The sequence below is a fragment of the Chlamydotis macqueenii genome, chromosome 9 (assembly GCF_036417535.1).
Source record: "Chlamydotis macqueenii isolate bChlMac1 chromosome 9, bChlMac1.mat, whole genome shotgun sequence".
NCBI lineage: Eukaryota > Metazoa > Chordata > Aves > Otidiformes > Otididae > Chlamydotis > Chlamydotis macqueenii.
Window position 1 is genome coordinate 5,494,522 of NC_141564.1, and position 27,281 is coordinate 5,521,802.

General features: G+C 38.6%; 1 protein-coding gene across 2 annotated transcripts in view; it reads left to right on the top strand.

The window, feature by feature from the left end:
- Positions 1-27,281, top strand: part of CAB39 (calcium binding protein 39) — a 44,090-nt gene that overhangs the window by 784 nt on the left and 16,025 nt on the right. Inside the window, exons 2-3 of one of the 2 annotated variants that reach the window (XM_086754757.1) lie at positions 683-802; positions 21,885-22,041. In XM_086754757.1, coding sequence (XP_086610883.1) covers positions 21,928-22,041 — 114 coding nt within the window. In that variant the 5' untranslated portion in view covers positions 683-802; positions 21,885-21,927. The remainder of the gene's footprint in view (positions 1-682; positions 803-21,884; positions 22,042-27,281) is intronic. The other variant, XM_086754756.1, reaches the window with a different exon arrangement.

Here is a 27,281-nt window from a genome sequence, read left to right on the forward strand (position 1 = left end):
CACCTGAGAGAGCCTTCTGGTCGGGGGAACACCCAGTTAACGTCTCTCCTTTGTTCGGTCCTTTATTACATGAATTGATTGAGGTGTGGAGCGGCCACTAACTTACGCAGTCCTCCCGGTGTCCAGGTCTGAGGCCTCTTCCTACAATTGTTATCCCTGCTTGTAGTCTTAATAGGCCTCTGTTTAGAAATAACTGTATGCGAGGGCTATTAAGATCATGATTTTTTTTTCTAGACTACCCCATAAAAAGCTTACAGAGCGTGACCTCTGTGTTCCATAAAAGAAAAAAGTTTTTTCATTGTTTTTCCGTACAACTCAGTGAAATACTACTAGTATTGAAACTAGGACATATCCAGTATTTTGGAGGTCTTTTTTTAGAGTTTTACTTTTTTTTTTTAAAGAAAATGTAATTTTTGGTAAGTGATCGTGTAGGTGCCTAGGATTTATTTAAAACCTATATGCTGTCTTATGAGAATGGTGTGATTTAATTTGCATGATGAGTCAAAGATTAAATTACATGACCGAAGCTCTTTAGTTTCAGTGAGGCAAGTAACAATGCTTGGAAGAACAGTTTAAATGAAATTTGATTAGCATAAAAATACTGTAAAGTTTTGTGTGCGTGTTTTTTAAACTTACCTGTTGGAAACTCTTAATTCAAGGCCCTGTGTTTTCCTTTCAGCAGCATAGTTCATCATCAGGAAATGTGTCTTCCTTATTAACACGAAGAGCTCATGAAATCATGAAAATACTGTCAGAGGAAATTTAACATCCTGAGCTTGCGCCTTGGCATCTAAACTTTTAAGTAATAGATTTTTACTATTTATAACATCATGTACCTTTAGTTAATACCTGTTAGCTAATACCTGTTGATGTGGTGCATGCCTTTAACTGCAGAGGAAAAAAAAGCCAAGAAATATTCTGTGGATTAGAATAAGCATGGTACCTCTTTTGGGATCAGAAATAACTTGATTTTTTTTTTTTCAGTTGTCCTGTGTGAGTTGGCAGCTTATCTGATCTGTAAGAGTGACATGATGCCTCATGGCACTGTGTCTTGGTAGTTTCCTGTCTGTCATGGACTTGCTGTTGTAAGAATATTGTATTTACCGTCAGTTTCATGATCTTGTGACGTGAGAAACTATTGAGTCAGCCAGCTAGTATACGCTTGGCTTAAATTTACTTTTGTTTAAACAGTAGTATCGATGGTAGTGTGATATACGTGTTATTGGGGACTTTCCTCGGTCAGACAGGAAAAGTACCTTAGTAGAAGGCATTGAGAGCGAGACGAATAAAGGTCTTGTAATGTAAGTTTGTACATGTGGACTAATATGCTGCCGAATGTTTCTAGTTACTGATAACATAGACTTTTTTTTTCAAGTTAATTGCATTCTCTTGTTTAGGTTGATGCAGAGTTCTGAAACTTTGATGCGTTCTGTAGGCATTTAGTGCATGATTATACATGGAAAATTATAAACCAGTCTCCTTTATTTGTATAAATACATATGTCTTTAAGAATCAGGAGTGAGTAGGATTGAGTGCACCCTCAGCAAGTTTGCCGATGACACGTGCGGTTGACACGTTGGAGGAGAGGGACCTGGACAGGCCGGAGAGGTTCAACAAGGCCAAGGGCAAGGTCCTGCATGTGGGTCGGGGCAATCCCAGGCACAAATACAGGCTGAGTGGAGAATGGGTTGAGAGCAGCCCTCAGGGGAAGGACTTGGGAGTGCTGGTGGACAAGAAGCTCAATGTGAGCCCACGGTGCGCACTTGCAGCCCAGAAGGCCAACTGCATCCTGGGCTGCATCAAGAGGAACGTGGCCAGCAGGTCGAGGGAGGTGATTCTGCCCCTCTACTCTGCCCTGGTGAGACCCCACCTGGAGTACTGTGTCCAGTTCTGGAGCCCCCAACGGACATGGACCTGTTGTAGCGAGGCCAGAGGAGGTCATGAAGATGATAATAGGGCTGGAGCACCTCTCTTATGAGGACAGGCTGAGAGAGCTGGGGCTGTTCAGCCTGGAGAAGAGAAGGCTCCGGGGAGACCTGATAGCGGCCTTCCAGTACCTTTGAGAGGAACATTTGACAAGGGCATATAGCGATAGGACAAGGGAGTAGATTTAAATTAGATGTAAGGAGAAAGTTCTTCACTGTGAGAGTGGTGAGACATTGGCCCAGGTTTCCCAGAGAAGCTGTGGATGCCCCATCCCTGGAAGTGCTCAAGGCCAGGTTGGACGGGGCTCTGAGCGACCTGGTCTGGTGGAAGTTATCTCTGCCCAGAGAAGAGGGGTTGGAACTAGGTGATCTTCAAGGTCCCTTCCAACCCAAACCATTCTATGGTTCTGTGAAAAATATGAATTCTAAATAAAAGTGCCAGTTAAGTAATACATTTTTTACAATATGTCTTTGAGAGATAATTATGCTCTTTGGGTATTATCAGGCACAGACAAATGTATATTCCCAGTGGGGTGTGGTAATATTAAAAAAACTCCACCTCTTGGAATTCCTTGGTTGCTTTTATGAAACATTTATTCAGGAGGGAATGGTATCTATTTTGCATTCTGTCGTGGAAGCTAATGTGATTAGTCTCTTACTAATTAGTGGATGGTAGTCAAATGAGACCTGACTGTTGCGCTGTACATGCTGCATTTTCTATTTTTTTTTTAGGGCGTTTTTGTGATTATGGGAATTACTGACCAGTGTCGACCCTTCTGAATCAATTCTGTATTCAGTTCCTGCAGATCTTTTTAATGAGATGTTTGCAGCCTTAATTTTTGTGTTAAAATCTTTCTGAAAGCTTCGATAATCTCTGTAATGCACTTAGGGGCTTTAGATGCTTGCTGAAATGATGTCTTGTTTTGTACTGCGCGTAGAGTTTTGGGATGATAGTGGGAGCTGGTTTGAAGCGGGGAGCAGGAAGGAGCCTAGATGACCTTTTGAATTCCCTTCTGGCCCTGCTTTTCCGTACTTCTGACACTTTATAATATGGTTTAACTACAAAAGCAGCTATTAAAGTATGATTACCTTTATCTAATTGAAGGTATCTTGCAGCTTCCTATCAAAAATAAGGTTTAACGCATCTGCTCCTTCTGTACCACAACAGCCTGCAGCTATTTAAGTGAATAACGTGCAAGGTGAAAATATAAGTTGAATTTCAAATATTGTATTTTCTGCATTGTACAGTTGAAATCTTACACATTTAGCAATTTCTGGTAAGGAAACTGAGTTATGTGCTGTTTTACCACTTCTTAGCTGCAAGTTGAAGCCAGATATTAATCACATTGGACAAAAACCTTTTTAGTTGTTCGGTGATCCTAAGCCATGGTGTTCACTGTAACTGTGTTTTTGTAGCAGTAGATAAACCTTAAGCAAGGTGAAAAGTTCCTTTTGCTATTAGTGCTCAAGTTTGTGCTATTCTAACAGGAGAACTTTTAAAACGCTACTTCCCCAATTTGTTGTCTAATTCAGGGTGTTTATTAGTCTGAATTGTTTGCAAGTTCAGCTTTTATTCTGTCCCATCTGGGCTCTCTCGTTCCCTGTGTTTTCTCTCAGTGTTGTGCTTCTTGCACCACGAGATATAGAGGTGTGAGCCAGAAGGAAGCTGAATGTCTTCACTTAGAAGGTGAAACTTTATGCTGCGATCCCTCCCTCTTCCCGTCCCCACCCCCCAAGTGCAAACACAAAGGCTAAATTAGAAGATGAGGCTGTCTTGAATTATTTTAACGGACTTGAGCTAGGCTTTTAAGTGCATGCTTCAGGACTACCTAAGGCTTAAACTGGTGTCGTGTGAGTTAGGTCTTTCTTTAGCCTGAGCAGATTTATGTGCTTTCATTATTCTACCTTATGATAAAATGGCACGTTAATTTACCCCTATTTAAATACTCTTTATAAGGATTGGATTCAGGATTGATCCAAACTGGAAGCAGCCAAATTACTGTGTGTTTACAGGAATAACTGTGGTTGCTCCTTAGCAGCCTACATGGCCTGTTTTTTTTTTTTTTTTTCAGACAACATTAATTTAGAAAGTAAATTGCTTAGGTTTAAATAAACAGCTGCAATTTGCTTTCTAATGCCCTTGTTTTGAGTATTCTAGCTAATACTTCATATAGTCAAAAGACACTAGGACAAGTTCCTGACTGTGGACTTCAAATACACTGGCAGGAAGCAAATTTTAAGCCTGTCCATGAGGGCTTAAAATTCTGGGGGAATTCACTGAATGTTGTAGTTAATCTTTGTGATTATTGGAAATCTACTTCTAATAAAATACGTAGTTCCTTTCTAAGTATCCATTTGTTCTGTAATTCTTCCCTCCGCTTCAAACACTCAGAGAATTCATAGCTAAAAAGTTAAATATAGCAAGACAGTTCAAAAATTGAGAAGTTATGATTAGTACAGAACTGTAGTATTAGTGTAAGATGTTTTTCTAAGTTCAGAAGCATCTTTGGATGAAGTTATTTAGGAGTTACTACTTGGAGTAATTTTAAAATGTTTGGCTACACTGTCAATGTTTCACAGGGAAATGCCTGCATCAGTGAAAAATTGCTGTGGGCTGCTTTTGAGCCTTACTCTGTTGTGTATTTTTTGTCAATTTGTATTGATAACAAAGTAATTTTTCTTACTAAAAGACTAACTAAATGTTTAACTGCAAACCTTGCAAGGTTTGAAACACGACACTTAAAAATAGCTAAGATAGAACTTGGCTAGGAATTAAATTGAATTAATATGTCAACTTTTCAGGGAGTTGAGTATGCGTGATTGCGAGAGAAGTGCTTATGTTCGGTCATTTGTGTGTGTGAAATGCCTTATCTCCTTTGAAGTTATCTGTGTTAAAACATATACTGAAAAAATTGAGAAGTGTTCCCAGAAATGTGGAATGCGTAATCTCTTTCTGGCTGCTAGAGATGCCCAGGCAAACAACTGCTATCTGAAGAAATATCTTTCTGAAAACTTTTTATTTTATTTACTGACTTTTAAGTAAAGCATGCTAGTAAATAGAAGTAGGAAGAAAGCCTGTTGAACATCCAGTTGTGGAAGGCCCCTCCATCTTGCTGGCCAGCTCTCGTATCTGGTGCCGCTTCAGATTTTGCCAGGCAGAAGCTGACTGCGAGGTTCCCTATTGTTTTTCTCTTTACTCCCCTGGCCAAGAGTTCACCTGGGAAAGCCTACCATGGATGGATACTTTTTTTTTTTTTTTCGAGTATTCGTTCGGAGCCACATCAGCTCCCCAGCTGATCTGCTGAGGAGGTTACTTTAAAAAAAAAATCTGTAGGCATTCATTTATCAGTAGCATCTTGTATGGTGTGGTAGATGCGTGTGCTGAGAGCACACATTCAGAGCATCCTGCTGCAATGGACTCTGTGATCTCTTCCTCTGGGTAAGCAGTTTTAAGAGGTTTTGCTACAGTTGTAGAAATGAGGCACAAGTTCCTTGTGTCGTTATATTTTACTTTGACTGTTATGTGTGAAGTGTGCCCTTTATGGCTCTGGCAGATGATATTCCTTTTAATATATATAAAAATATATTTTTTTTGCCTGCTATATTGTAATGTTTTATAAAATTAACCAGCATATAACACTTTGACTTTATTGAATATTGAGTATAGACAAAGAAAAAGAGTTTGTTCACACAGAAGTAAGATTTTAGAAAATGAAATGTAGGGGATTTTATTCTACCTAAATGAGACCTTAGTGATACAGACATGCACTGAGTGTAACACAGGTGAGCACTGGGAAATCTCTCCCACACAGTTGATGAATGCATCCTTCTTCTAACCTGTAACACCTGCTATTCAAGTCTTAAGTGTCTTCTGACTGGGGATTGGTAGTGATGGAGAAACTTTACAGGGGAATTTAAAGAGGTACATTGTAAGGGACAGAGTTGAGGCACAGTTCTTGATAAGGACTTTGTACGTGCTCAGTACTATATCAGAAAAAAGTTGAGAAAGTGAAGTTAATTTCTCAAAAGTAAACAAATATCCAGAGCCTCACTTTGCTTATCCTGATTTGGTACAAAAAGTTTGTTTATATGATTGTTCTCAGGTTTTCTCAGGAAGAGATTTTATTCCATCAGTGCACAAGAGAACGCTCAGTGAAGGGGCGTCCTTTGCATGTCTAGTCTTTTGCATGTTTTGTGTTTTACTTTATTGCATAAAAATCAATTCTCTGAAGATCTCTGAAGACCCACAGGATTCAGATCCCTGTGGGTTTTTCATGGGGTCACAGATACTAATGAAGGTACATTTTGGTGTTCTTCAGTAGCCTGGTGATTCTTCCCCTTTGTTTTTTTTTTTCAAGTTACGATGCTTAAGTGCAGAGAATTTTCTCCTGTGTTTGAGCGCCTGATGTTGTGTTTGTTGTCTGGTGGAGCACCTGAGAGCTTACATTTCCAAAGCTTTTTTTTCTAGCGGCATCCATTTGTGATATGAGATTCAGTTGCCTAAACGTAGATATCTAGTAGTATTTTAGTTGCTCCGGGGCACCTGCCCGAGACAGGTAGGAGGTTTTCGATTTTCTGAAGGGGCAGTTGAAGATCAGCTGTGGTGTTCTAGTGGCATTCATCATTCAGGCACCTGAGTTCCTGCCATGGTGTTAGTTGTTAGTCTCAAAATCTCATTTTGGGCTCCCAGAAGAGGGTGGGTGGTGACGACATTTAGGGACTTGAGTTATGTGTTGCCTGATGAGAAAGGAAGACTCGGGGTAGAATCCTGCTGTCTGGGGGGCAGTACTTGAGAGTCTTGAGTGAGGGACCTGGTTTGGCTGTTGTCGGCCCTGTTGCATGCTTTCCAACTTCAAAATCAAATAAGGAAAAGTTCAGATGGAAAACTTGTCTTTTTTTTTAGTCTGGTGTAGTTTCTCAGTGGAATGAACGAACACATCTCTTAAAAAATATCTAGTACAATTGAGGAAAATGAAAATAAGATAATTAGAAAACTTTAGATCTGGAAGTGTTGGATATTGGAATTGTGGGCCTTGCTACTTGAACATGAGAAACTCAGCTTGTCTTAAAATATGGTCTGAAAGCAAACAGAAGCTCCAGAGACTAAGTCAAGTAGTCTTTTTCCATGGATTTCATAGATAACAATAAACAATGAAGGAAGCTTCTTGAAAATATTGTAAGTTCTAAACAAGTGCTCCTCTGGACATGATTATTTAGATGTGTAATCTTTAAGAAAAGCAGTATATTGACTCATCAGTATTGACTAACATAGTTCCGTTTTACATTTATAATTGACATTGAGCAATATTTAAACTCTGTTAACTCTGTAATAGGGTGGAGCTGGAGTAAACACTCTTTCTGTTAGGAGCTGCGTCCATTCACAGAGCGTTTTGGGAAGAGTCCTGGCATAGCTGTGCAGTCTGACTGCTGTTAGTTGCCCATAACCCATGTGTTATGGTGAGGGGATTAACATCCTTGGATCCAAAAGTGCTTCTTTATTTCAGGGTTATGGAATGTTTTCCAAAAAAAGTCACAAAAACTTCAGGATATCCACGTTTGTGGATAATGACAAACTTACAAATGTATTGAAGCTTTAAGTTCTGTGTAAATATTGCATGTCAGTTTTCTTCCTTCCTTTAACCTGGGAAAAAAAACCAACTTCCAGCTTTCTAACTGATCGTAGTTATTCCCTCCTGTCTGTATATATACGTTTTTATCTATCTTAAAAAGAAATTAACTCTGTTGAGTGAACTTCCATTCTTGTTTGGGAACTTGTGTGTGTATGCATGGGTACATATGTATAAAGAATGTTAACAGCCATATAGGCATGGATTTATAGTGTACATCCAACAGAAGATGGATTATGTTTATTCCTTTGAGACTGAGCATGCAAGGCTCTTCGCTTCCCTTAGGAACTGCATTGACTGAGGTCTCAGCGTTGCTGCAGTTGAGTTCTTGGAGCCTGAAGACTATTTTGGCTCTCCCTCTGGCATTGGCAGTCACACCTCATCTATTTACGCAGGTTGAGGATTTAACAGGATCAAATCTAAGAAGAAATGTTAAAACTGTGTTTCAGAATTAGCCATTCTTGAGCTCTTTAGAAAACAAGGAGAAGGATTGTTGGCCAGAAATACAGAATCTTTCCTCTCCAAATGCATTGTTTTTAATTTTCAGAATTGCTTACAAGCATTGAAAAGTCTTAGTAAGTACAGCAGAAGTTTCTACAACTTGTCACTTGTATTTATTGCGGTTCTCTGACTTTCACTGTTGTGCATTCATGCTGCTGAGATTTATACCAAAACAGAGAAAATCTGGACTTTCATCAGGACCCTAAATTAGATAACCAAACTAAACTAATTTAAAAATGATTGTGAATGGGAAAATTAAAACCTCTATTTTAGGAGCTAGAAGGGAAATTAGGTAGTTTGAAAAGCAATAAATTGTAATGTCTTTCACACTCTATATTTAAATCTTGTTTGACTTAGTAATGAAAAAAATAGATTACTTGATATCTGAATTCTGTGAAGTCCCCTGATTTACTTCTGCATCTAATGGATGATGGATCAGATTCCAGAATAGTCACAGCATGCATTTTGTTTTTATTATTTTCAGAAATTTTGAAGGTACCATTACAGGTTATTTTATAGGATTTGTAACCAATAGTACATTTTTACTGCAATCAAACCATAGTTTATAGTTTTAAACGAGAGTCTTGAAAGCAGAGTCTTGAAAGCATAACCTTACCTTCTTCTTAGCTTTAGCTTTTTCCTAATATGTTGCTTGCTTCTGTTGTTGAAAATGGATCTGCAGTATAGAAATTTTTTTTTTTTGAGAATTATGATTTATTTTGGCTCCCCTTTGTAATTAGAACAAGTCTTTTAGCATAGAGTTTTTTTTTTTTTTAAAACAATTGGAACTTTTGAATCGGACTTTAACAAGGCTATGAATTTTGATAGCTGCAGGTTTTTATTTCTAGAGTATTTGATTGTTTGATTTAAGGGCTTTTGTTTGATTGAACCTCTTGGTGATGTAGAAGGCAATTAAGCATTATAATTAAGCATACATTATACTATTGTAAATGCCTATAAAATTAATTTTTATAATCCCTGGTGCACCAATTAATAATTTTAAAGGTTATGTTTGCTTTTTGTTCTTTTTTTTTTTTTTTTTTTTTTTCCTCCACATAGCCCGAAGGAAGAGAAAAGGGATTGACAGGATACTGACGTAGCTGAGACAATAATACGCAATGTAGGAGTGTAACTATCAGCTAAAATGCAAGCATTTCTACCTGAACTTGGTGTCAGCCCTTTGGAAGATCTGCTGTCCTGTGGAATGATTTTTTCAGTGGTTACAGAGATAATGTGTGATCATTCCTTGGCGAAACTTGTAGAGATGATAATATCTTCTGATAGTGTTCAAGTTTCTCTTGGTAGCATTACACAGGAATTGCATTAGAGGAAAGTTGGGAGCAGCACTTTAGTGTTGCAAAACAGTTTGATAGTTCCTTTTTCTAGTCCAGCTCTTAGCAGATCAGATAAGGGAACTGTCCCTCAGAGATGCTTTGGTTTTTCCGCTGTCTTAGTTGGCCTAATATTAGTTGCTCCTTGTTACAAGCCTCATTTTTTACTTGCTGTCTGTAGACTCGTAGCTCTGAAACGGTATTGGTTTGTGGACCTCTAGGTGTGTTGCAGGGGAGATTCTGACTCCTGCATTGAAAAGATCAACAGTGCTGGTTTTGGGTACATTTTGGTAATTCTTGGCTGTTCTGCCTTGGAGAATCACATCTACAACAGCTATTGCTAGCTGCTTTGAAGTTAAATCAGTTGGGAAGCCTTCCTTTTGGAAAGGTACCTTTCTGCTGTGGTATTCCCCCTGTGCTGCCCCCTTTTAAATACAAAAATGCTTTTTGAAGATTCTGGGCAACTTGTCTTAGATCTAGGAAGAAGGAACCCAACCTGCAATACTGTGTCCAGCTCTGGAGCCCCAAACGTAAGAAGGACGTGGACCTGTTGGAGCGAGTCCAGAGGAGGCCGTGAAGATGATGAGAGGGCTGGAGCACCTCTCCTTTGAGGACAGGCTGGGAGAGTTGGGGCTGTTCAGCCTGGAGAAGAGGAGGCTCTGGAGAGACCTTATAGCAGCCTTTCAGTACTTAAAGGGGGCCTACAAGAAAGAGGAGGACGGACTTTTTACCAGGGCCTGTTGTGACAGGACAAGGGGTAATGGGTTTAAACTAAAAGAGGGCAGATTTAGATTAGACATAAGGAAAATGTTTTTTACACTGAGGGTGGTGGCACACTGGCCCAGGTTGCCCAGAGAGGTGGTGGATGCCTCATCCCTGGAAACGTTCAAGGCCAGGTTGGATGGGGCTTTGAGCAACCTGATGTGGTTGGAGATGTCCCTGCTCCTGGCAGGGGGGTTGGACTGGGTGGCCTTTAAAAGGTCCCTTCCAACCCAAACTATTCTATGAAGTGTAAGATATTTTTTTGTGAGTTTTGGATGGAACAAATTTTAAATGTGAAACTTTTTATGAGGACCTTCTACCTGCCTGTCCCAAGTTTTTTATTTTCTTGTATTTGTTACTGTGATAAAGTAGAGTAGTTCACTTGCTGTGATGGCATCTACCTGGAAAGAGAACGTGTGTCCCCAGAAGGGAAAAACAGATGAAATACAGCATGTATGTGTATCTGATGGATCACCACAGACATCTGTCACGTTGTTTCTATTCTGTTTCCATTTAATGTACAAATAACTTTCAGTAACTGGAACTCTCAGGTGGTTGTCAGGAGTGAAAAGGACTTTTTTACATGAGTTTTTCAGGAATATCTGGCTTTTCAGAATGTGGATGCTGACATATCCTGCTCTATCTTAGATCTTTGGGCCGGCATCTTGTGAGTCATCAGAAGGACTCTTTGTTACGCTGGCATGGCAAGAGGTTGGACACATTTTGGGGGACAATCTAGATCATTCCTCCTTCTTGATTCCTGTGCTGCAGAGCATTTCATAGCTTAAAGTGGAGTTCAGGGTTAAGTTGAAACTCCTGTTCATCTGCCTCAAAATATTTGCTTCAAAAGGGAAATACAATGCCATGGTGTTAAAAGTTCTGGCTCTTGCCTCATCTCTCCTGAAAGTTTGTGCCGTTAGTAGTTCTCCTAGCCCTGGTATGCATCATCTTTGCCCTTAAATACATATTTCTATGCTCTATGATCTGCCTTGCCCCAAAGGAACACACCTGTCTTGGCAGCTGAGCTGCGATGTGGTTTGTGTATCAGAAATCGAATCCAATAGTGACTTTGAAGATGTAGACCAAACATGTGAACCGGCAGGAGAAGAGGTGGTTTGAGGGAACTGTGTAAAGGACACTTTTTTTTTTACAGCTGCCTTAGGTATATTGTGATCTTGAAATTATTTACGTGAAATTTCTGTATCACCATGGCTGATTATTTTCTTGGGAGAATGAAATGAATTGTCCTTTAAAGTTTTGTTTGGTTTCCTTATTTGTTTATTTTTTCATTATCAGGGCACACAGTTTGATCGTCAATTCAGTAATGACTTCTAGTTTAGTTGAAAAGTGAGATAATATTGTTGATGTATTTTCTCTTGCCTGAACCCGTGACAGTTTTGTTCAGATTAAATATCAGCCAGCTACTTCTCATAAGTTTATTTCTTACGAACACACTGGTGTCTCGGTAGCAATGGGATGTATATCTGAATGTCACGGATGTGTTCTGGCCTATAATGTATTGATTTTTTTTTTCTTTTTTTTTTTTTTTCCCCCCCTGTTTCAAGGGATGCCCATGAAACTAATTCTTGGTTTTGAATAATTAGGGAAAAAGGGAGGTTTCTCCTCGTTAGCCTCTGACTTTGCCAATCTTTGCGCTGTTTTCCCATCTGCCACATTGTCCTTGGTACAGAGTACTCAAGAGGAAGCAGAGATTTTCATCTGAGGATAAGCTGGGTGAAAGCTGCATACTAAAACATACCTCCACACAGCTAGCTTGTGAAAATCAGACACTTGATTTATGGTGCTCCCGGTGTTGGTTGGCAGGGTGAAGGAAAGAGCACTCTTTAGAAAAAGGTACTTAACCAGTAAAGCCCTAGCACAGTTGCAGTTAATCATGGTCAGAGGTTGTGTTTTTTACTAATATAAGCTGTATCTGCACTAGCAGGATTTACCAGCAGAGCTGTGTCAGTAAACCCTTTGTGTTGTCATCAAAACTATGTTTTAAGTGCAAGCGACCATGGCAAAAAAATAGTTTGACAGAAAGCAAATACGTGAAATGGATAATGACCTTATGGATCAGCTCCTAGTGCTAGGTAAGAGATAATTTAAGGGGGGAAAAAAATGAACTGAACTACTCTTTCCCTTTACTGAATGAGGATATAATGAACTAGAAGGAGAGGATTTGCAGTAGTGGTGGGGTCGTGATTCTGAGTCGTTTATTGATTGCCCTCTCGTATTTTCTCTGTGACTCAGTATATAACTCCCATAGGTTATTTGTCAGGAACTCCCTTTCACAGAGGAGATATGTAATCATTAAATAGCGTGCCAAGTTCTCTTGGTTTCGTGTAGCAAGAATCAGCTTGGATTCATAAGAGCTGATCTCAGAATAATTTACATTTTAATCTTTATGTCACGCCAATGAGATCTCTCAATAGAGGTAAAAATGGCGGCATTGATCATCCGTGGTCTCAGAGTCCTGAAACTCCAGCCTCTAAGAAGTTTTGCCTCGACATCTTTTTGCAGCACAGCTTGCTGTGCCTGTTGATTTTGGGTTTCAGCCCTGGTTATGTCAAGCTGATGCAGAAAGCAAACCCAGAGACACTAAGCTATGCTTGATTGCGTGTCATCTCAGCTAGCTTCTAAAGGGCTGGTGGAACTGAGGTGAATTGTACAGTAGTCTAATGTAAATAGCCTTTGATTCTGAACTCCCAAATTGATTGTTTTGGAAAGGAAGCCTTCATGGGTGTAATATGTCAAAGCAGAGAGCGATGCAGTTGTTACATTCTGCCTATGGCAGGAGCCAGCAGTAATGAGTTAGGCAAGATGGATACTCCTTGATACACCTTCCCAGTTCTTAGGTCAGTGTTTTGGGGATGTTCCTGAGCTATGTCAGGATCACTGGTTTTTTAGCCCATTGACTTCATGCTTTAGTGCTGTTGTTCCTTAAGTGATCTTGTTCCTTTGTGGGTTATGTTTGTTAAGGATCTGTGGTCCTTTAGATGAAGTAGATGAAGAGTGTTGAACTAAAATAAACTTAGGTCGAACATTAGAAGTCTCTAGCAGGCCGCAGAAGTGAAGGAACCATGGGAAAAATACTGTTGATTTTCTTAAACATTATTTTTAAAGGTAATACTATGACATGGTTCTTATTGAAACTTCATTAGGTAAGTGCTTTATCCATTTTGAATTGTTTTTCCTAGCTTTGTTACTTGTGCTTCTAGTGAATGGCTTTACTGAGTGTGTTTTTTTTTTGTTTATTGAAAGAATATCTCCAGAGAAAATTGCGCCTTAGAGGACTGCACCTGGAGCAATTTCAGAACCATTCTCACAATTTAATTGTTCTCAACTTCTCTTCCAAACAGAATGCCCAAAAAGCATACATGCATTTCCCTTGTGCTAGTACTTACAATTCTCATCCTCTTTCCTTACGTAACTAACTCATGTTTAAGATAATCTATTTTCCCTCTATCCATTGCATCGGCTTTCTTGTTAAAACTAAATGCCGATGTGGTGGTGCTAGTGGGGTTTCCTGTCCTTCGCCTGTGCGGTTTCTGATATTCGCAGCAGCCGTCTTTAGCTATTGGAACATGTTAGCTGCAGACCATACTGCACTATGTGAAGTGAAATCAGAGATTAAACTGCAATGCATTTTCTGTCATCCCCTTTTGCTACTTCTTTGCTCTCAAATTTAACCCTTAGATGTATGTCAGAAATCTGATGCAGAGAGAGCCTCTGGGCAACAATGCGAATAATGTATACGAAGGAATAGAAATAATTATAAAGGAGACTCTTTTGGTTTGCATTTTTGCTCCCAAGGGTGGGTAGAATGGCATGTACATAATTGCAGTGTTTTTTTGTCATGTAACAAATATTCTGGGTTTTGTGATGATGCGGTAAAGGCATCTGAGCCAACAGGGGATTGACTGTAATGCTAGGTTATGATAAAATTATTTGAGCTTCAACCTGGCCAGAAGTGGGCATATTGTCTGATTCTTGAAGTCTGAAGTAAGTTCTTTTTTTTTGCGTGCAATGTGTTAGAGGTAGCAGTTACTTTTTGTGGTGAAACTTGTGATTACTATTTCTTAAAAAAATACATTTACCAAGGAATGGGTGAGGCATTTACATGCTTGTCTGTATACCATACTGCAATACAGCAGTAAGGTTTGTGGGGGAAATGAATGGGTGGGGTACCAAACAGTACACCAGGGAAAAAAGCTGAGTCATAAGATTTCCTTGAATATGGAGAAAGAGCTGGCACCTCAGATACGAAGCATCGGTATTAACAAGCTTTTGTGCTTATGCTGGATTTCTGAAGTCCCTTAAAACCAGCAGCCTTGTTTAACACCAATTTCTTCTTAAGTTTTTGCAAAAGCTCTGTAGCTGTGTGTTAAGCTGCAATGAATATAATAATGTACAAGTCACAAAGTATAACGCGGTTTTAGGGGGCTGCAGTGAGCTAGAAGAGCCTAATGGCAGTAGCTGCCCTTCTCTTCCCCCAGCGTGGTGCAGGTGTCTGCTGGAGAGCAAGGCTCTTGAAGAGGCAGAAGGATCAGTGAAGTAAGTGAATGGCAAGAGAGAAGCCTGCTTATTGAAAAGAATCAACTGACATTTGGTGCTAAAGAAACAAGCAGGGCTGTGAACTGCTGGAGACTTAATTGCTTTGAAATTTTCAGAAAGTGAGAAGCTATCTCATGTTATGTATTTCATTTTTATGTAGAAATTTATTCTCCAATTTTCCTTTTTTCTGAATCCATTGAATTGATTTTTTTTCTTTACTTATTTGTTTGGCTGTGATACAGCAGAGAAATTTTTTTTTTCATGACTGTAATTTTCCTCTGAATTAAGTTCCGATTCTTAGGGGATTTTTTTTTTTTTTCATTTTAATCACCACAAATAATTTTGTAATGCAGAGTTGTGAAAATGCTTTTGAATCAGATTTAAGTTTTTATGTGCTGCAGACTTGATAGAAGAAGTTAATAGTGAATTTTAATGAAGAGGCTAGTGTTCAGTAGTGAGTGGGACATGCCAGGTATGAGCTGAACATGCCTGTCTTGCAAGAAAACTTATATATATAAATTATGTTCCTCACAAAATTTCACAACAGATCCAAACAGATCATTGATTGCTTTAGCCATTTAGTATGACAAAAGTTTGACTTCTTATATGTGAGACGATTGATTAAGTCCTTCTATCCACTTTTTAAAGTTATGTCAGAAGAAATTCTGAAAAGATGTGCAGAAGTATTTAGAGGACAGCAAAAATGCCTTGGAGCTGGAGTATACTCTTAAATTTTGTGGGCTAGTAGCACTGGTAGTTACCATTTCAGCGATTCTGTTAATGGCATGCTTATGCAGGTAAAGCCGTGGTTATACAAAATAGTTAATGCTGGAGCCCTGAGATAGATTGAGGTGTGGCTTCTGCTCTTTGTCAGTCTAATTTCCTCTGTGATGGGAGGGTTTTGCACGTGAGGGTCGATTAATAAATTATGCTGTTTAGACATGTATTTTGGATGAGAGGCTGTCATCTTTCAATTTGTTTAGGATATCAAAAGACTCTAGAAAATTGTTTCATCTAGTGGGAAACCACATATCCAGAACCAGGGTACTGAAAGATGTAGTAGACGACAGCATGTGAAAAATGTGGAAGAATGTTTTAATGATGGATGTGAGTACTCAGTTTAAATAATATCCTGAAGGAAATGATGGATGCTGCCTTTGGTCAATTACACTTCTGCAATTAGAAGTGGTGAGGCCTTTCAGGAAGATGTGCTGTAGCTGGGAATTTGCACTGATGAGCTGGAAGTGGTATTTTGGATGCTTCAAAGTGACACCGGGCTGCTATCCTGCCGTGCCAACCGCTGCACGTGCCCTGGTGCGGCACTAGGCATCTGCTGCTCTTCTCGCTGATGGTACTTACCCAAAGTACAGTCAGTAACTTAAGTCTGGCTAAATAGTCTCATACCCAGGAAAATTCTGTGATCTTGTACAAGAGGGCTGAATAGCTAATATGGTGTCTGCTTCTGGCTTTGAAGTACTTTTCCCCAGGAGCGTAGTAGGTTGCTTAAAAAATGTTTCTTGGATCAAAGGAATGGCTGTCAGTCTTCCTTCTGGATGCTGGGCATGTCTGAGAGTGAGGCTGCTTTTAAAAATGCATAATTTCCTGATCTATTTTTGTTTTTGTCATTCCAGCCAGACTTCTCAGCGGTGAATTCTAGCTGAGCTAACAGCCACTAGTAACAATAAGACGTGATGAGAACTGATTTGCGTTATTGTTTTCAGTACTGGCTTAATGATCCTTGTTAATCCAAGAGGCGTACAGCAAAAGAGCAGGTTCTGATGGGGAAATCAGTTCTATCAGGACAAACACGCGCTTGCTGCGTTGTTTTTAATACAACTATGCCTCTTTCTAGCAAGATGCAGCATGTTTTGTTGGTAATAGACTGATAAATTGCAAGTTAAAAATCCATATACAGTGTAGACCCAACTGTTTATTGTGAATCTAGATATGTTGCCTTTGTAGACTCATTGACTTATTTAACTGTATTTGCTTAAGTCAGTCTCCCGTGTGTTATTAACACTGTTGAATGTAGTTGACACATGATGCAATTTCGGGGTGTATTTATCTTCTGCCATTTTGGTGAGTGAAGTTGGCACACTGGGCATTCAGACAAATATCGGACCACTCAAAATAACTGATGGAGGGTGTCTTTCCCCTTTCAATCCTGCTGCTCATTCAGCTCCAGCCTTACCGTGAGGTGCCCCTGCAGTGAGATCATGAGATGAGGGAGCTGATTCACAACTAATTGCTGCTCAAAGGAAGGGTTTTTTGTCTACATGCCCTACGCTACTCATTGTTTACTTTGCTTTTATGTGTTTCTTTTCTGATAGCTTAGTGAGTTGAATCAGCTCATGGATGGGTCAGCTGGCCCCGGCGTGACAGCAGGGGAAGGAGCTGCACCTCGCCGTCGGCAGTGGCCAGCTGTTGGATTGGCTCATTCATCTTGGGGAACCTTAATTAATTATTTGGCCTTATTAAAGTTATGTTGATTTTGTTTGATCTTCAGCAGTTTTCTTTTTGTGTGCACATTAACTAGATACTACATGTGCTTTTTCACTAGGGGTGGGTTTTTTAAACATATGCAGTTGTAGCCAGGAAGTGGCTGAAGGGTTTTTTTCCTCCTCTTTTACTTGTTAGGAACTCAATAAAAGCAATCACCTTAAACTCGTGGTGTGTAAGCAAGACAACAAGATCTAGCTGAAGACTTAATATAGTGCAATTAAACTGTAATGCCTACAGTAGACTTAAGAAATTGAGTTTATTGTACCTGGTTGTTTAACAAAATTAGAAGTGTAGGGTTTCACTTTATTTAAGTAGCATTTTACATGGGGGAAAGGCAGACGTTTGCTCTCCTGGAGCTGGAATAGTGTGAATACTTGAATTCATTTGATGCTTTATTTATGGATTATACTTATTTACAGGGAAAAAGTTCCAACTTTTTTACACCGTAGTAATTTATGGTATGTCATAAGCAGAAGGGCTGAGTTTGCTTTTGTGTCTTGCTTATACACATCATATTTGTTTACCTTCATGATGGCTTTAAAAGCTTCCATTGGTGATTTGGTGCTGGTAATTCATTTGTTTATGGGGTAACTCTTTGCACATGACACTGCAGTCATAAGATTTATTGTACTATTGCTTGTACTGGTATTTTTCTTGAAATTAGAGATGGAGGCATCTTACAATATGTTTTATTAAAAAAAACAACAAACCAACCACCCACCCAAAACCAATAACACACCACCTACAACAAAAAAACCCTTCTACAGTTAACTAATCAGGTTTTAAGCTGTTGCACACATTTCTGTTACATTTTCTGACCCTTCAAATAAGAAAAAGTTAACAATTACAAGACAGCATATACCAGGCTGGTGAATCTATTCTTTAGAGAATTAAAAATTATTAGAGAGATTTGTTTATTGTGCTTGTGAATTCTTGCAGCATTTTTTTTTTCTGCAGAAGGGCTGTACTCAGAGAAATGCTTTTAAGTATTCTCTGCTTAGTTAAAAAACAATCTTATATATGGAACACAGCGATTTTAGATTGGACATAAATTGTTTGTGAGGCCAATGCAGTGAATAAAAAATATAAAGCCTTATACGTAAAGCAGACTGTGCGGGGATGCATGCTGCATTGGCAGAGCTGGAAATTCTATACTATCAGAAACAGTGGGGCTACTATCTCTGGTTATCACAAAAGCCCAAATGTCCCAGCGAGCTGAAATCTCTGGGTATCTGGCTGCATGCCATAGTGTTGTTTGATGGTCCATTTGGATTTACAATGTCATTTAAGATTTCTACATGTGGCTGGGACACCAATGCTTTGAGGACGTTAAGTTTTGTTAGATTTGGCATGCTTGAGCATTGGTGAAGTAAAATGCATGCCTACAAAAGCCTAAGTTCTGTATAATACCATTCATTGCTGGCAATCAGAATTTTACCATGAATGTGCAAGGCAGCCAGGTGCTAGTAATGTGAAACAGTTATCATTTGACATGATGTAAGGTCCGTTCTTATTTACAGAAAATGTCATTTGATGTTGTTTCCTTTTTTTCTCAGTTTGCAGATGTGGGTGGCTGCAGTTCTTTCCGATCTCACACAGATGTTGTCATTGTCTATTGTGCACAGGGTGCTGCTTGGGATAGTTTTGCTGGGCTGGAAAGGGAACAGCCTGTCTGTGTTCTTCTTGCTGCATGAAGTACAGCTCTGAGGGACAAAGGACTGCTCCTGTTTGGTTTTTTTTTTTTTTTTTTTTGGCAGGATGTGACACAGGTTCTTCAGTAATAGATTTTTGCTTTAGGGTTGGTGGGATCTTCAGTCTTGAGGCCCCAGATGATGTTCCTGGCAGTGCCACTGCATTCCTTCTAGTAATAATAAAATGGAAATAGCAGAAACAATGCATTTATTCCATTTTATATAATAAATGAAAAACCTTGAAACAAAATGTCATGTTCAGTAATCAGGGATGTGGATTTCCTTCTTACTGGTGCTGGCAATCTTTCCTGTTTTTTCTATATTGTTTATGAGAAATTTGTATAGGAACTTATCTGTTGGGAAAAAATATTAAGTATAAATATGTGCTCGTGGACTGTTTTTAATTGATTATTTTCTGTTAGATATGCTAGTACATACAATAAAACTTGTGTATGACTTGTGTATGCATGTAGATGTATCTGATTTATCCAAAACCTGGAAGGTTTTATGGATAAGTCAAAGTGGAAGACTATTTTTAATTTAAAGAACAAACTGACTCCTGTCTGGAGGGAAATCAAGTTTTGCAAACCTAGACAGTGGGCACACCATGAGGACATTATTCTATATTTCTGTGTGTTTTATGTGTTATCCATGTAGTCTTTTAGTTCAGAAGTAACATAGCTGTGATTGAGAAAATCGGTCTGCAGAGACATTTTCTTGGGTTAGATTTCTTTGTATGTTGCTGTAATACCGGATTTTGGGATTCAATATATTGCTTTTATTCTGTGAAAGAACAATTTTGATTCCTACTGGATTTTATTGTGTTTTAACTCATAACCCAAGGAATTAAGAGTAGCAATTTTTTTGAGCCAATTCTGGTCTGTTACATGGGCATAGCCATCTTTCAGAATGAATATGCTGAGTGGTTGTTAAATACTGTTATTATCGGTGATGATAGGCAAGCCTGAAAGAATCCAGCTTTGTTTTCAGGGCTCATCTTAATTTGGCTGGAGTAGTAATCAAAGGGAGAGATAAAGGGGAACGTTTCAAATGTGACTGTGATGCTTGAGGTGTGTCATCTGTGTTGTGGGGAGATTGTACTTACTTTGACACCTGTCTCTTCTTAGAAAAAAAAATTCCTTTGTGAAAATACCATAATTTTAATTCAACATTGTTTTTAAGTGCCATTACATTTTCATTAAATAACAGTGAGTAGTCGTGCTTTTCTTAGAGGTAGGTTTCTGTTCCACTACGTGTGAACAGAGCTCATGGAGAAAATTCTCTTGTCTAAGGAATGACCCCTGGGAACTTTTTTATCTCTTAGAGTTCCGGTCAGTGTTACAAGCCCTTCTTTGTGCAGATTATAAATGAGAGATTAATATAATGAGGCAATTATTATACTACAAAATAAAAGCAAAAGAAAGTCTTGTGATCTGTTAAAGAATGGAAATGGCTCGTGGAAGGTCTTGTTTCAACCTTCATGCTAGTCCTTTTATCTGAAAGTAGTCTGAATAAAAGCTAACTACCTTATGCTTTTTATCAGCTGTGCTAGGTCAGTTGCAGGCATGGAAGAGTGAAGGTATGATCTTTATAGCTGGTTACGCAAAATACCTATTTATGGAAATTTTCTTGGCTAAAGATCTGAGTGATACTGTTCTTCACCTTTAAATTGTTGCCCTTGGGCCAGCCCAACTTGTTTGTGTTAAAAATCAAAATAACTCAAAAATAGCATCAGATTGGTATTTTTGATCCTTGAACAAAACATAATTGAGTAAGTTCAGGATTGACATTTTGGAGTTCATGGTGAATGAGGTGGTATTTTAATCAAGGATCCAAGTGCATGGAAACTTTAACATGGACTGGTTGTAGCTGATTTGTTATGAACTTCACGGCCATTGTATGGAGATAGAAATTACTAACTTTCAGGGGAACATCCCTTCTTTGTAATGACGGTGTAATCTCTGCTCTGTCAGCTTCAGCTGTCTTTTGTGTCTAGCAGAAGTAGCGCTGTCAGCATTTTTCATGCAGGATTTCCTGTTCTTTTCTATCTAGATTAGAATTCTAGAAGTATGCTTTATGGAATTCACTTGTAAGAAGCTTTTATTATTGTTTAAATGAGAGCGTATGCGTTTAGTAACACAAGCTTTTGTATACTCATTTATACTAGTAATACTTTTCTGCACAGAAGTGAAAACGTGTGTGTGTAAAAGCAAATACGTGCAAATATTCAGAGAAATGATGTGTTTGGATCCAAGATCCAAATATTTTTAGGGAAGAAAAATTACTCCTGTAAGAGAAGTTTTATCTTTTTGAAAAATACACGTATCAGGTGTTTGGTTTTAATGTTTTCAGGTGCCTTTTATGTCCTTGTTATTGTTGACAAGTTTTGTTTCCCTTAAAATGAATGGGGCTGAGACTGTATTTCAGTATGAAGTTACAGTAACATTGACACGAAAAGGCCAGGACACACCAAGTGTTTTGACCCAGGAATAAGCTGCCATCTGTAGCCTCATCTACATTGTGCCGGTAGCTCCTGCGCTGAGGTGCGGGCTTGCAGTCTGCTTTGTTCTGGAATGAATATGGGTAAAAGCACGTGCCTGGACAGTTGTTGCAGAGCCACTGAAACATGATGACTTGTGTGTCAGAGACCTAATATAAGAAGGCATTTTGCTTGACAACATTAATTGGAATAATTTATCCTTGTTAGTCGTGCCCATATGTGGCTTTGGGTATAACTAATGTGCTCTTTAATTTGTTCCTGTAACATAAAATGATGATCTTAATGTGTGTTCTTAGATTCTGTATTTTGTTTTAAAAGAATTAGAAACACAGACATTTGAGTTTGTCATGGCAAGCCCTAGTTCCACTGTCAGGAATGGTTATTGCACGTATGAATACCTTTGCTACTCTCTCTTGATCTTCATGTGTGCTGTTATACTGTCCTTATGTTTCTATTTTTGACATACTTTTTTTCTCCTTCTTTTCCAGGTGAAGCAGGAGCTGTAGAAGGAAGACCTTGTGGCTTGCAATCATGCCATTCCCCTTTGGCAAGTCCCACAAGTCTCCTGCAGACATAGTGAAGAACCTGAAGGAAAGTATGGCAGTTCTAGAAAAGCAAGATATCTCTGACAAAAAGGCAGAAAAGGTACAGTTGAGACTTTTCTATTTGCTAAACAGTAATTGAAAGCGCGGGGGGGAGGGGGAAGACATTTACGGCTGTTGAAGCTGAATCTATTAGGAATTATTTGTGGGTTTTATACTCTGATAAAAGGGTGAGTTATTATATACCTTTGAACAGATGTGTTTCATGTTGGTTGGCTTTGCATTTTTACACCACTGGCAACCGGTATGATACTTAAAATAATTTCCTTTGGAAACTGTAGGACGTTGCACTCTTTGATAAGCAACTCAGCCATACAGTGTCCTGGTGCTTGTGTCCACCGTAGTGGCAGTAGTTCTGTCTGTGCCTGTTCGTGCAAATGTTCACAGAGAAGAGTCTCTCTAACTGAGACCAAGGAACTTTGTGTCTCCATGGATGTCAGCAGAGGATATACTTCTACCTTTCCTCATCTTTTCTTTGGCCCAGAGGAGGATGTGGTGAAAAGTGCCTGTGTTGGTGCAGTTTCCTTTAGATAGCATGGTTTGCTGCTTCAGGTTTGCTGCTTGTTGGCAGTCACTTATTTCTCAACTGGTAGTCTTGATAGCTTTACTAAAAGTTCAGCCTGTGTGCAGCTATATTCCATTTAGTGACTCATATGGCAGGGGTATTTACTGTTTAGATTAATTTTTTCCTGATAAACTCAGCACAAGGGCATACAATTAAATATTTCCAAAAGAACTCCAAAACCAAACCAAAAAAGTCAACCAAACAAAACATCTCCCTCTCCAATATACTAGCTTTTGAAGCAGGCTATGATACCCTCCTTGAATCCTCTCCCAGTGTTATTTAACTGTGCATAATTATTAATTAAATTGTGCAAGTAATTATTAATTCTGTGCCATTCTTGCATCCTTACAGTCACATGTAGGAGTTAGTCACAGTCTTTTTCATGTTCACCAGTATTTTTAAGCAGAGTGTGGCCAGCTTCTCGACATCCGGTTTCACCTAGGTTTGGCACTACTACCTGAAGTGCAGGAGCATCTGGGTCTTAACTGTATTGCTGTCTTTATCTTTGTATTCTTCTGCCCCAGTGCCAGTATATGGTATGTTCCAGGTCTCTTGCACTGTACTGCAGTATTTTTCACTGATGCTTTTTCTCTCTTACTGGAGGACAAATATTATGGGCTGTTATGCAGGCCTGTGTGGAGGCTGGGAGGATTTTCATTTGCTGCTGCTTCTCTTCTTTCTCTAATAAAGACATCTGTCAGGAGAGGAGGGGTAGGTGAATTCTGAAGAGTCTGTGATGAGACATGGCACTGCCTCCTTCATCTCAGCCTTATTATTAAGTCCTGGAGATGTGGCTTGGTCTTAAAATCTGCCTTTTTTGTGTCATCTTTTTGCTTAGACCTCTAATGGGGAACAGACCAGCTTCATTTCATTGTGCATAGCTGTGCACTGTATCACATGCCTATGTTCTTGATGCTGTGGCTGAAGATTATTGTGTACCATTTGCTTCTTGCTGGCCTTTAATCCCATACCTCTCCTTTAAAGACCTTGTTTATGTGAGGCTGCTGCTTTGATAAGAAATAATATGCTAAGCCTGTGGAGTTGTTTCTCCTGTGTCGTATAGAAAGCAACACATTCTGCTTGAAGGAGAAAAGAAGGCAACCCAAGTTCACTAGGTTAAAAGTGAGGAGAGTTAAATACTGATGTTCACAGGACTGAGCTGGGTATGGTAGTGCTGGCCTCTGTCATCCTCGTTATTCACAAAAGAGCCCAGTTGATGCATCTGAACATTCACACCACCAGTGTCCACACCTCCATGCTCAGATTCTTCAGGAAAAAGTTGTTTCGTTGGCAAGCCAAGACTTCCGTGAAGGTGACTGTGGTTGTGGCAGTTTACATCAGATTCTCAGGTTGTTTGCTGGTTTGATAGGGAAAGTTCTTCCACATCTTATGGATCAGTCATCACATCTTTAAGAGTCCAGCTCTGATTCAGCACCCTGAATTCATGCTCTGTTTCTGTCCAGTCTATAGAAATGACTGGAGTAACTTTGGAGTTAAAAGACAGCAAGAGTCTGAGCAGTAGCCATTATTAAAAAGGAAGAAGAATTTCTATGTGCCCATATCTCAATATTTAGGCATCCGTTTATCTTTCACTGCCCCTTTTATTATGATGATCTTTTGTGCAATATAACTTTCCAGGCTCCATTGGAGAAGAATTCTGTGCTGATGAAAGGGTGAGTTCTGTGGCTAGTAGTGGAACAGAAATAGAATAACTCACATAAAGCACAAAAATGATTACCCTTTAGGAAAAGAGGATAAGAATACCAGAGGTTTTCTTTTTTTATACGTCTTTTTTATTAGTGTTGAGGCTTATATAAAATTCTCTCTCTCTCTTCAGTCATTGTTGCTGTTTCATACAGGGATGTGCTTTTGTAGCCTGCCAAATAACAGTGAACTTTCAAGGCTAAGCAGCATGGTTAGTATTGATTACTGTTTGTGGTAAAGACAACCTTTGGGTGCAAGGAATAATTAAAATTAAGAAACAAAGTAGTGTAGGAAAAGTAAGTACACACAGTAGCGTATTTTTCTTACTTTTGAAGGTATGGAGTTTGGAATTTGTATGTAGATTAGACAAAAAATTTCAGCACATGTTGAAATGAACTGAACGTTTCAAAATTTAATCATTGTTTTAAACATTTCTTGCACAAAATGAAATTAATTGTAAATGTCCTGAGTTTCTAAAGACAAACTCATACTTTTCTACTGCAGTACCACAGTGTTTTTAACATGTAGTTCACTGCAGTTCCTACCACGCAGTAGAAGCACAGTGCTGTTATGAGAATGTTTAGTTTGCTACTATGTACAGGATGCTCTTTGACAGTTTCCTATAACACACTTGGAAAGAAAGATTTGTAAGAAAATTAGACAAATAATTTTCCGTAGAAATTAAAAGCGTGGTTAATTATGTTTGAACAGAATACCTCACTTTTTTTTTCCAGTGCTTAGACTGAAATTTAAAACCTTTAACGTTTTGTTAGAGGAAGAAAAAGCAACGTAAGAAAGACAGATTTTTAAAGCTTGGACAATGCGTGTTCCTCTGCATTCTTTATAATAAAAATGGAAGCGGTTCTTCAAAGCAAAAGATGTAAAACAGTGATAGTGATCATGAGGCATCTTGTTCAGTTACGAAACATCCTTCCTTGTAATACTGGAAAACTTTTTTTATAAATATAAATCAACAATTCAAAAAGTGAATTGTAGTTGCATGTTAATCTACCTTTTTTTTAAGCTCTATGAATACTGGAGAAAAACTAACCAAGTAATTTTCCAGGTAATTTTGAAATGCTCTTTAAATTTGTGCTACCTGCTTAGGAGCTGAGATATGAAGTGGCTGTGGAAGCTGGCTGTGTCTCGTGTGACAGTCTGCCTCATGGACTGTGACTCTGGGTGCTTGCTGGCTGCAGTCTTGTACTTGGGCTAGAGGCGATAGCTTGCTGTGTGTTAGTATTTTGGAAGAGAACCTTGAAATGACAGGTGCTTTATAACTGAAAACGTGTTTATCACATATGCTGTTAGTTTTCCATTATTTGTGTTCTTTCAGAAAGAGGGGCTAAAGGGAAGGGGAAGGAAATCTCCTTTTGTACAAACAGGACCTACCCTTGATCTAGCCTATTAGTTAGGCTTTTATTCGCATCTCTTCCTCCTCTTTGGCTGACATCAGCGTTTATTTTTATACTACCACTTCACTTGGTTTGTGGCACACGTTTACTGTTGTGAAGGTAAATATTTACTCATGTAATAAACTTGTTCTTCCCTACCCACTGACCTTGGGTTAACCTGCTCATAACAGCTCTGGTTTTGGCTTTCAGATAATTGTTTCAGCCATGTTGTTAACCCGTGTGGGCTGACCGTTGCAGACGTGGTCATTCTTTCTTCTTTAAGTTACCAGCTCTATCCAATGGACAGTATACTATATATACGGGACAATGCAATACGCTATTTTGATTCAAATACTGAGTGTAATACTGTGCTGTGTTGCCGTAGATCAGATTTAATTCAATGTTTTAACGCTGTCAGTTACAAAGCAGTAGAATTTTAAATTTGTTGTGCATGTGTGTTCAATTAATTTGTGGTGGAAAGAAGGCTAAAGGTTAAGTCATCTGCCTTACCCACGATGTGGGGCTGTTACTCGGAGGGTAAAGATGAGGTTTCTTCTGGAAGTAATGGGTGAGAAGACTTCTCTTCTAATTGAACTTAAGTTCTTTAATGATATCTTCATGCTAAATGTCTGCTGAAAAACAATGTAATCATTTTTGGCCTTAAAAATAAACTTAGTGGCACTGATGTAGATGATCGTGTGTTTACAGGATTTTATGGTTTTGTGTTTTGAAATCCAATCCATGTAAATGGAATGATTAAAGTTGTATTTGTTAGTTATGACAGCCACTGCTCTAGACTAGTAAAAGTATTCACCAAGTACAGACTCAGAACTAGAGTTGGTTTACCTTTTTGATGGATGTTTTCATTAATTACAATTTATGTAAGTGCATTATTGATGCAGGTAGAACCCCCCAGCCACGGAGCCAGAGCCTGCTGAGCTCATCTTAAATACTTCAAGACTGACCATGTGTTCTTTATCTTTTTCTATTGTTTCTCTCAGTGTTGCCTCATGAAACTCAAATACTCCAGCTGTACATGTCTAACTGAAGTATTTGGTATTTGCACTGCTTCGTGCTTAAGGAAATATACATTTTTGAAATATCAGTGAAATACCCTAGAGACTGGAATAAACCATAACAGTTCATAGCTGTAAAGACTTGCAACTATTCTGGTGGGACAGTTACATATGTAGCTTCATGGTGTCTGTTTTTATTTTTAAATAATATCTTCCTGTCTTTGATAAAAATAGAGAAATAAGTGCTTTCTTTATTTTCCTTATTTTACATTTTTTTCTTTTATAGTTTGACTTATTCTTAAATGGTATTGACTGTCTGGCACCATTGAATTGAAAATGTGACTTGTCATGGAATTTTTCTCTAAAACTCCTCTCGATGTTGAGAATATATATATATAAAAATTCCATTATATAAAATATATAATACATTATATATTAAAGTTATATGTATTTCCTTATAGACTGTAATATGTAGAATATCTAAAATATATTCTATGTATATGTATTCTACATATTTAAAATATGTCCTGCTTATATATTTTATTGGAATATATATATTTTATTTATATATATATTTGGTTTCTGATTAAGGCCACTTTTGATC